Genomic DNA, 10,390 nt, shown 5'->3' on the forward strand with positions numbered 1-10,390 from the left:
GTTAAATGCAAATATCTTCAAATTTCAACCCTAGTTATTAACGTCCAACAATCTTGAATTCATAATTTTTGCCCCCCAAGTACTGCATCTGCTCTGTTTTTAACGAAAAAAAAATTTGCAGGTATGTTAATGGCTGATTACTTTCTTAATACTTTCACTTTGTTGGGTTCTTCCCCCACCCCACGTACGTATCTGGGTGGGGGTTGGTTCTTTCTCATTTTTCCAATATTACTACAGTTTAATTTGTTGTCTAAGATCCCGTCATTACACTGGGTATGTTGTTGTTGTTGAATTGTCAAGTAAAATTTGTTGTATGAGATGCTAGTTACGTGTTTCTTTGTGGGGTTGGTTGTTTTTTTTCACGAGGTTTAGTTATGGTTTTGGATATTAGGTTGTTGAATTTTAGCTAAATTTTGACACTTTGTCGCGTTATCATATTTTCACAATCTTAGTTATGGTTTCGGAAATTAGATTATTGAATTTTAGCTAAATTTGTTGTAAAAGGAGGTGAAACTTTGTGGGGTTAGTTTTTTTTATCATTTTTTCCACAAGCTTAGTGATTATTGAATTTTAGCTAAATTTGTTGTAAAAGATGAAACTTTGTGGGGTTAGTTCTTTTTATCATTTCTTTCACAAGCTTAGTTATGGTTTCCGATATCAGATTGTTGAATTTAGCTAAATCTGTAGTAAAAGGCGAAACTTTTGTTTATCATTTTTCCACAAAATTAGTTATGGTTTTGGATATGAGATTATCGAATTTTAGCTAAATTTGTTGTAACAAGTGAAACTTTGTGGGGTTAATTTTTTTTATATCATTTTTTAACAAGCTTAGTTATGTTTTTGGATATGAGATTATTGAATTTTAGCTAAATTTGTTGTAGAATGTGAAACTTTGTGGGTTTAGTTTTTTTTAATCATTTTTTCACAAGCTTAGTTATGGTTTGGGATATCAGATTGTTGAATTTTAGCTAAATTTGTAGTAAAAGGTAAAACTTTATGGTGTTAGTTTTTTTAATCATTTTTTCCCAAGCTTAGTTATGGTTTCGGATTCAAATTGTTCATTTTAGCTAAATTTCTTGTAAAAGGTGAAATTTTGTGGGGTTAGTTTTTTTGTCATTTTTTAACAAGCTTAGTTATGGTTTAGGATATTAAATTTTTTTTGTTATATTTTAGCTAAATTTGTAGTAATAAGTGAACAAATTGATGTTACTCAAGTTTTTCTTTGTGGTATTAGCTAAATTTGTAGTAAAAGCTGAACAAATTGATGATTGCATCCCCGTTGTGTTTTCCATCTGAGCAAATGGTTTGTGTGATGTTACTGTTTTGCATTTAAATGATATGGCCTCACATAGAGCTGAATGGTTAAAGATGATTTGTATAGACAGCTTTAACTAGTTTGGAATTGACATGTAAGTTGATTCTGTGATGTTACTGAATGACATTTTGACTCCCTTATGGGTGTTGGATGAATTTCTGATGGAGCTCCTTAACTGATATACTCATATTAATTTATTTCTTTTTTGAGAAGTGTTTTGGATCAAGTCAAATTTGAATATGAAGTTTGTTTTTCCAAGTGTAGAGTTACTGGTTTGGCAGAAGAGCTTTTTGTTTTTTGTAACGAAAAAATATTGCATATATATAACAAAAAACTACAAGGGAGCATGGTGTGACTTAGACACCGAAGAGTTACAAGTATTAGTACTATGGTAGGCATTATAGATACATCTGGGAGTAGACTAACATTAGCTACTAAAGAATGCTCTCTTTCAGTAAGTTTAAATATGGAGTATCTAAAAAGATTTCCTAATACAAGATGTTAAGATAAAAGATGTTAAGGTTCAACCTTCTCCACCAAAAAGTTTTCTTGCATTTCTCTCTTAATGGTTTCTATTCGGAAGACAATTGTTCTCTTGCATTCCCCTGACCTCTTCTTACCTTTTTCAGTTGACAAGACTGGGATCACTGTTGCTTCAATTTTTCCAGTTTGCCTAAGATTGCATGCCACCTTGATGATATGCTATTCAAGTATAGCACATATGCCACTGCGATCTTGCTTACCTCTATTTCACAGGAATAACACAGTAGTTTCTGAAGAAATGCTCTTTTTCTCTTGAAGGTTGGTGTTATCATAAAGAAAGCAATGGCTACACTTGTGCCGAAACTGATGATTGGAACTCCTACCCTACATATACAGAACTCAAGCTCCAGCCAGATAGACCTCCAAACTGGAAGTAGTCAATCCTTGCTAATAAAAACTCCAGCAATTCTGTTAAGACATTCATTCAGAGGTAACTTTAGTGGTCAATCTTCTCTGCAATGGCATGGAGTTCTTGGTTCAGGAAAAACTGGTTCCATATTATCCTGTAACAAGCAGGGAAGTGTCTGTCTTGATAGAGTTAAAGAGGGTACTAATGGGAGCTTAAATGGAGATGTTGAGAAGATATCAAATGAGCAACAGTTTAAGAAACTTTCTAGTTCCTTAAGGTTGACTTTAGATGGACCATTGGTTGAAAATGATGAGACAACTAACAACAAAATCCTTAGAAGTTTTTGCAGTCATGGAAAATTGCTTGAAGCATCAAAATTAGTTGACCTGATGTCTCGTCGATACCAAATTCCAGACTATCCTTCCTGCATAAACTTGATTAGGGGCCTCATCAATGTTGGACAGACCGACAAAGCAGTGAATGTTCTACAAACCATGGTTATGTCTGGTGGGACTCCAGATATTATCACATATAATATGTTAATCAGTGGTCTCTGTAGAAAAGGGCTTTTGAACTCTGCCATTGCTTTCTTGGACTACATGAGCTTGAGTGGTTGCCTTCCCGATGTTATCACTTATAATACTATACTGCGTGCGATGTTTGACTGTAATAAATATGATCAAGGAATTCAGTTTTGGAAGGATCAGTTAAGAAAAGGATGCCCTCCTTATCAGATCACCAGTACAATTCTTGTTGAATTAGTCTGCAAACATTGTGGTGTTATACGTGCCCTTGAGGTAATGGAGGACTTGGCAGTTGAGGGATGTTCTCCAGATCTCGTGACCTACAATTCCATGGTAAATTTTTCTTGTAAGCAAGGGAACTTTGAAGATTCAGCTTTACTAATCTATAATCTTCTATCGCATGGCCTTGAGCCCAATGCTGTGACTTACAATACACTTCTCCATTCCTTTTCTACCTATGCATGTTGGGACGGAGTAGATGAGATTCTTTCCATTATGAATGAAAGTTCACATCCTCCTAGTGTTGTGACTTACAATATTTTAATCAATTGTTTGTGCAAGCATGGGCTTCTGGATCGTGCAATTGACTTTTTTACTCAGATGGTCTCTGAAAACTGTACACCTGATATAATCACATATAATACACTTCTACGTGCTCTTTGTAAGGAGGCAATGGTGGACGAGGCCATCCAAATTGTTCATTGTTTAGGTGATAGCAGTTGTTCTCCTAGTATAATCACTTACAACATAGTCATCGATGGCCTTGCGAAGCTTGGTTATATGGAGAAGGCTATGGATTTATACCATCAAATGAAAAAGCATGGGACTTGTCCTGATGATGTTACATATAGATGTCTAATTTGGGGATTCTGTCGAGCTGATCTTATTGAAGAAGCTGTGGAGTTACTAAAAGAGATGGGTAATAGCAGACACAGGGTCAGAGATAATTGTTACAGGTTTATTATTCACAGATTATGTCAAAATGGTAAACTGGACTCTGCAAAAAAGGTGCTGAAAATGATGATATCAAGTTGCCACAAGCTTAAGTCAACCGTATATTCCAATATAATTGCAGGGATAGCTGGTGCGGGTATGAATGAAGCAGCTATGGAATTGCGTGAGAAGTTGAAGGAATGGAAAATTCTCAAGGAATAGATTTTTTTTTCCCAATTAGGCAGGATCCTTAACTCAGTGATTGTTTTTGGTAGCATGGCTGGTGCAGATATGAATAAAACAGCAACAGAAATGTGGAAATAGTTGAGGAAATGCAACTCTCGAGGAATAGAGGTTTTCATATTGGAAAGAGATTATCATTAAATCAGCACATCAAATCATTCAACATATCACCTCAGCACAAATGGAAATTTTACTCCTTTATTAGGTTTCTTTCCTTGTCCATTGTCTGTTATATTTTGTGCTTGGTAAAATTTTTGACCAATATCCCTGCTTGACAGAGTTTTTGTTAGTTATGTATTCTAATTTATATGGCGACTTTTTTATTTCTATATTATTCACATATAGAAAAAGCTATGGATCAGTGCATTTGAGGCATATTTATCATGTGCCATGAATATATATGTGGCCTTGGGTTTTAGTGCAATGTCTTTGTGAAGTTTCCCAGTATTTCTGTTATCAATATGGACTTGTATTCTTCTAATATCTTAAATTCTAAAGTTTTTATCTCCTTTTTAGTTGTGTAGCTCTACTAGCTATTTGTATTTCCATTACCACTGCCCATATTAAGTTCATGTAACCTGTCCATTTCTTGAGTTTTTTTCCCCCAGGAATTCTTGATGTTAAGACCCCTAGAAGCTTGTTATTCACCATCTATTTCACCGCTCCGAAGCTATGGCCTAGTAATCAGTGAAGTGGTGGGAGAACTATGAGATATCATATTCAACTCAGCTAGATGATTTCTTCTCATGTGCCCAAGTCTTGGTGAACATAGTTGTCTGGTATTTATGTTGGTGAGGAGGTAGTAAGCCCCATGGAATAGTGGAAGTGTGTTCCAAGCTGACCTTGGACACCAGGGTTATGAAAAAGGTTCACCATCCCTTTCTCAGTTTGATGATTTCTTCTTGTGTGCCTAAGCCTCGTTGCCTCGGTTAACAATGTTGTCTAGTACCTATGTTGGTGAGGAGGTACCAGGTGCCCCATGGAATAGTGGAGATGCGTTCCAAGCTGACCCGGACACACCATCATGAAAAAAGTTCATCATCCCTTTCTCAGTTAGATGATCCTTCTCATGGCTAAACCTTGGTGAAAGAGTTACCTATGTGGTGAGGAGGTACCAGGTGCTGCCTAGAATAGTGGAGGTGCATTCCAAGCTGACCCGTACACCTGCCATCATGTAATAAATTCATCATCCCTTTCTCCAATCAACCACTTTTTTGTAATATAGAAGATGGCTTCTACTGATTTTGGTAATGAGTTAACTTTGCTGGAAATATGTTGCTGTATTCATTCATTTATGGCACAGATCAAGGCCGGGTTAGACTGTTCAGCAATCAGCATTACAGGTAATGGTTTTCTTTCACTTCCAAGAGAACCATTTGATGCTTACAGGAAACAACCTCTCTACACCACCCTCTCCAAACTCAACTTGTGGGATTACACTGGATATGATGTTGTTGTGTTGGTGCCGTTGTGGTAGCAATTTATCTGATTGGAAATGAAAGATATCCATGTAATCTGATCAATTTTCTTTTAGTTCTTTGAGCATGTATTGAACGTAAGAATGTTTTGTGCATCGAGGTGCCCTTTTGTAGCAGCCTTTTACAGGAAAATTATCAGTGAACTTCCAAGTTTTTTGGGAGTAAATACTGGCGTAAAGTTCCACCATTCCCCCAAGCAATACCGCGCTTTTACTCTCTTGGCGGTCTTATCCAATATGAATCTAGATTAGTCAGATTAATGAGCTTCAGATATCGAATACTTTAAAAAATAATCATGAAGTTAAAAAAATAAATATTGGTTGCTACTTGTGTACAGTAAACAGATGCCCTTGATTGTTGTCAAACAACACAAATTTGGCTCATGGATCTTTGAACTATTTTGTCAAGTACAATTTCAACAAACAAAATACACTAAAGTCCATCAACTGAACAAAAATACCTCTAAAAACCAGAATGTATGAACTCAAAATCTTCGAAAATATTATACGTACAAAAATACAGCAAATGGATACATATTTGTTAGTTTACATCTGATGTCTTTGCTACTGTCATTGATGTACAAGTATGGAACACTGATATGAACGAAACTTGGCCTTTCATGGACTTTATAATAAAATTAGAACGATACAGAGAAGAGACTATATCAAAAACAGATTGAAGAAATTACTTTCTGATTTCTAAGATAGTAGTAATATCTTTACTATAAACATCAGGTACTTGAAAGGTTTTTCTCAAACGTTGAAGTGATTCTTTTGAGATAGCATTCTTATGATAAATCGCGCTAGCCATCTCCATTGCTTGAACTCTCCATCCTGAAAAACCAATACCTTCAATCAACAGAATATACGTTGTTTCATTTGGACGACACCCCTTCTCTACCATCTCTGCTAGAACTTCAATCGCCTCAACAACTCTATGAGCTTTGCATAGTCCAAGAAGAAGAATGTTATAAGTTATAACAGTAGGTGGAAAACCATTCCCTTCCATATCTCCTAACAAATCAAGTGCTTCATTTACCATCCCATCTCGACATAAACATGAAATCAATGCATTATAAGTTATCTCATCAGGATCAACGCCTTTTTCTATCATCTCTGATACCATTTTCAAGGCCCTAGCTCTCCCTCCACTATTCCATAACGCGCTCATCAATGTATTATAAGTGCTTACATCAGGAGGACATCCTATTTCCGCGAGCTTCTCAAACACTTCCATTGCCTCATCAGCTTTCCCCTTCTTACACATTGTAGAAAGTATAGTGTTATAGTTCACTATATCAGGCAAGCATCCGTTCGTGATCATGTAATCCAAGAACTTAATAGCCAAATCCAATCTCCCCCCTTTGCAAAATGCAGAAATCAATGGATCATAAGTAAATGTATCAGGTGTTAATCCTTTATCGATCATTATCTTTAACAAGTTAATCGCTTCGTCTAATTTCCCATCTCTACATAAAGCACTCATCAATATGCTATAAGTAACAACATTTGGTTCACATCCTGCACATAACATCTCATTCATTAGCTTCTCCCCATCACTCCATTTCCCTCTAAGATGCAACAATGCCCTTAACAAAATGTTGTAGGAAATCACATCAGGCTTACAACCCTTAGATGGCAAGCTCCTAACGAACTCGTAGGCTTGATCCATCATCTTTTCTCTACACATTCCCCTGATAATTGCATTATAAGTGTACATATCAGGTTGAAGCCCTATCGATAACATCTCATCAAGAAGCTTCATTGCTTCATGAATTCCGCCTTCAAGTATCGTTGCCTCTATCAAGATTGTGTAAGTAATAACAGTAGGCTTACAATTGTGTTCTTCTTTCAACTGATCCAACAACATCAATGCTGATCCTAGTTTCCCTCTATCACAAAGACTACCTATCAAGATATTATACGTAACAGAATCCGGAGGAAATCCATGAGTTTTCATCCTATTCAACACCTTATTAGCTTCTTCAATCTTGTTCATTTTGCAAAATCCACTTACAAGTGCATTATATGCAAACACATCTGGTTCACCAAATTGCTCCAAAATTTGCATTACTTTCACCCCTTTATCTGAATTTTTCGAATTGAAAAACCCCTTAATCAGCTTTGTACACAGAATCACATCAGGTTTATAACCAATCTTCACCTTACATTCAAGTAAATACAATGTTTCATCATATTTGCCTACTTTACATGACCAATTTAACACTTTCATATCATGTGTAGCTCTATTTTCACTAGAAATTTTCACCCTTTGAGGATTTCTAATATTTACTTTACTTTCCTCATTGCTAATACTACATCTTACAACAAAATTATGCTTTGAAGATTCACATTTTGGCTTCAAATTATTGGAGAAAAAGGGACATTGATGAGGAAGAATAATCCTCGTCATTTAGTCTAGTCGTATCAGTGAAAGCCTCTCAAACACTAAAATCACAATAACAAAAAATCACGCCTCGATCCCAAACAAGTTTAGAGTTGGTTATACAAGACTTTCCGAACCCCCTTAATACAACTAACCCTCGATCTCAAACAAGTTAGAGTCGGCTACATAAACATTCGAGACAAATCATATTTGAATTGAATTAAGAAAGAGAAAAAAAGTACCTTTTGTTCTTGTTTGTAAAATTGAACATGAGCTATGAATTTGAAGTATGAATGATAAAAAAAAATAGATGTTAGTATTTTTATTTTATTTTTTTTGTACATCTCAAAAATCTTTTTTATAGATTTTTTTTGGATAACATAGTAAAGTTCAGATAAGGCCACAAATGGTTAACCCATTGGATAAACCGGGTCGGTCTAGTTTGTGGCTTGTACTTTTTTGAAGATGTCTAGTTTCTTGAATTAATTGAAAATGAGGGGGAAAAAGACCGATATACCCTTAACTTTACGATTTACGAAAGTGATAGATGTATAGTTATATACCTTTGTCGTTTAACAAATGGTGCATATATATTTTTGTCGTTTGACAAATTATACATATTTACTTTTTTCACTAATAAACTGAACAAAAAACTAATCATAAAATTGATTTTTTAGATTTAAAAATTGTCATGTATTCTTGACATATTCCTCGGTCGTTTTATATAACCTACACACACGATTCAACAAAAAAAAATCTCTCTTTTATTCAGAACCTAATCGAAACTCATTAAATGATTGCGTAGAAGAGGAATTCATTTTTTTTTTTAAGTAGGATTTATCAGTTATATTGATGTTTGATCATGAAAGTTGGATATTGATGTTTGATCATGAAAATATCAAATCAAACTTGAAGTTATATTCAAATGCGGAAGATAAATTTCATACTTAAAGTTATATTTAAAATACATACAAGCATAAATATTATTTCAAATATTTTTTGTAAAAAGTATAATTACACAAAATTTCATCTTTAACTTGAACTTCATAAATTTCAAATAAAATAAAAAATATTTGAAATGTACGATCCACCACCAACCAAAAATTAAGAACTTTTTAATCGCAAAATAAATTCCGTATATAAAGCTGAAAAGAGAATTTACTTTTAGACATTGATCATATATAAATTATTGCTCTAATGTTTATAAAAATATTTTTAAATTAATTAATTCAAACACAAACTATCTGTAATACTATCATATTTAACTTGCTAAAACAATTATTTGAAAATTAGATATAAACATTTTAGAGAGAAAAAAATTTAAGTCACATATTCACAAATCACAACGATGAATTTTCGAAGAAAAAAAAACAAAAATAAAAACTATTATTAATGTCCTATGAATCTCAACCATTAATTTTTATCGTAAAATCACACACTCATAATCTTTAAAAAAATTATATTTGTATTTGATCCCCTTTATAAGTATGTTATTGTCTAAATTAAAATATGAAATATAGCATGTATTTTTTTAATTATAAAATAAATATAATAAAAGGGACAAAGGGATTTGTGTGACCTCAATATTTTATATTTCATAATAGAGGGTTACTTATTAAAGAAAAATATGTTCTTATTAAATGAGTTTTATAATAAGAAATTAGTCCATAATTAGTTGACTTATATATTATATGGGAATTGCTATTTTCAAAAGGGAATAAGTCAAAATATTATTCTAAGCGTGCATAATTTGTATTTTTTTTTTAATAATATTTAAGAAAGATCGAATGTCAACGATCGAAATCAATGAAAAATCTTAATAACTATTCCATTTTAACAATTTTCTTTTCAAAAATTAAAAACTTTAAAAATTCACATCTACTTAAATTAAATGATTACTAAATAATTATATCCACCTCATAAATTTTCATAATAATGTGATGTTAATATTCATGAGCATAATTTCTACTCAATTTTAGTAATTATGGTAAATATTTTCTTAAAACCTTAGAATTATAAAATAAAAAATTTGATGATATAGTTATCATAATATTTTAACGCCCTATAAGTTTGAATTGTATTGTGATTTCAAGGACATGATTAGCCAAACTACAACTAGAAATAAAGATATAACTTTTGAAGTGACAAATATTATTAAAGATTGTAATGCAATACCTCACAAGAATGACAAAAGTCGTTCGATGGGGATAAATTATTTCAAAATTAATTATCTTCAGATAAGATATTTCATCTTATTTAAAAATTCTGAGATAAATAACTCAAGAATTACTTAATATTTCTATTTTTATTATAACTTATACGAATTTAAGTTATGATTTAATAGAAGGATGAAAATTACAAACAAATTAGAGTTAGATGAGTTTTTTCTCAATGGGATCCACCAATTCACGAATAGTAATCAAATGCCTCAATGGTTTCCTCCGATAACTATTAAATTAATTCGGAATTAAGGGTGTGCTTTTGGTATGAATCAATTTTTTTTATGTTTGGTTGGCTTTAATATTTTAAAATATTTTCAAATCAATTTATTTTCCTCAAATTTTAGAAAAATAATTTCCCTTAAAAAAAACGTAAGAAAAAACATTTTCTGAACCAGTTC

The 10,390-nt window shown here is 32.9% G+C and overlaps 2 protein-coding genes across 5 annotated transcripts; one reads left to right on the forward strand and one right to left on the reverse strand.

The window, feature by feature from the left end:
* Positions 1-27: 27 nt before the first annotated feature.
* On the forward strand, positions 28-4,415 carry LOC107017894 (pentatricopeptide repeat-containing protein At1g08610). 3 transcript variants are annotated; one of them, XM_015218178.2, is made up of 3 exons: positions 28-121; positions 1,945-2,025; positions 2,117-4,415. In XM_015218178.2, the coding sequence occupies exon 3, from the start codon at positions 2,141-2,143 to the stop codon at positions 3,884-3,886; it is 1,746 nt and encodes a 581-aa protein (XP_015073664.1). In that variant the 5' UTR covers positions 28-121; positions 1,945-2,025; positions 2,117-2,140; the 3' UTR covers positions 3,887-4,415. The 3 variants fall into 3 exon arrangements, with proteins under 3 accessions (XP_015073664.1, XP_015073665.1, XP_027772478.1); XM_027916677.1 differs by lacking the exon at positions 28-121 and adding an exon at positions 142-273; XM_015218179.2 differs by lacking the exon at positions 1,945-2,025 and having other exon boundaries at positions 39-121.
* A 1,431-nt stretch (positions 4,416-5,846) lies between these two features.
* Positions 5,847-8,121, reverse strand: LOC107017895 (pentatricopeptide repeat-containing protein At3g04760, chloroplastic). Of its 2 annotated transcripts, XM_015218181.2 has the most exons (2): positions 8,013-8,121; positions 5,847-7,472 (listed from the first exon to the last, which is right to left on the reverse strand). In XM_015218181.2, the coding sequence occupies exon 2, from the start codon at positions 7,453-7,455 to the stop codon at positions 6,070-6,072; it is 1,386 nt and encodes a 461-aa protein (XP_015073667.1). In that variant the 5' UTR covers positions 7,456-7,472; positions 8,013-8,121; the 3' UTR covers positions 5,847-6,069. The 2 variants fall into 2 exon arrangements, with proteins under 2 accessions (XP_015073667.1, XP_015073666.1); XM_015218180.2 differs by having other exon boundaries at positions 5,847-8,106.
* Positions 8,122-10,390: the final 2,269 nt, after the last annotated feature.

The sequence above is a fragment of the Solanum pennellii genome, chromosome 4, assembly GCF_001406875.1.
Source record: "Solanum pennellii chromosome 4, SPENNV200".
NCBI lineage: Eukaryota > Viridiplantae > Streptophyta > Magnoliopsida > Solanales > Solanaceae > Solanum > Solanum pennellii.

Bases quoted from the DNA above. Each gene is read 5' to 3' on its own strand.
- LOC107017895 (XM_015218180.2), bottom strand. From the start codon at position 7,797: ATGACGAGGATTATTCTTCCTCATCAATGTCCCTTTTTCTCCAATAAT.
- LOC107017894 (XM_015218178.2), top strand. From the start codon at position 2,141: ATGGCTACACTTGTGCCGAAACTGATGATTGGAACTCCTACCCTACAT.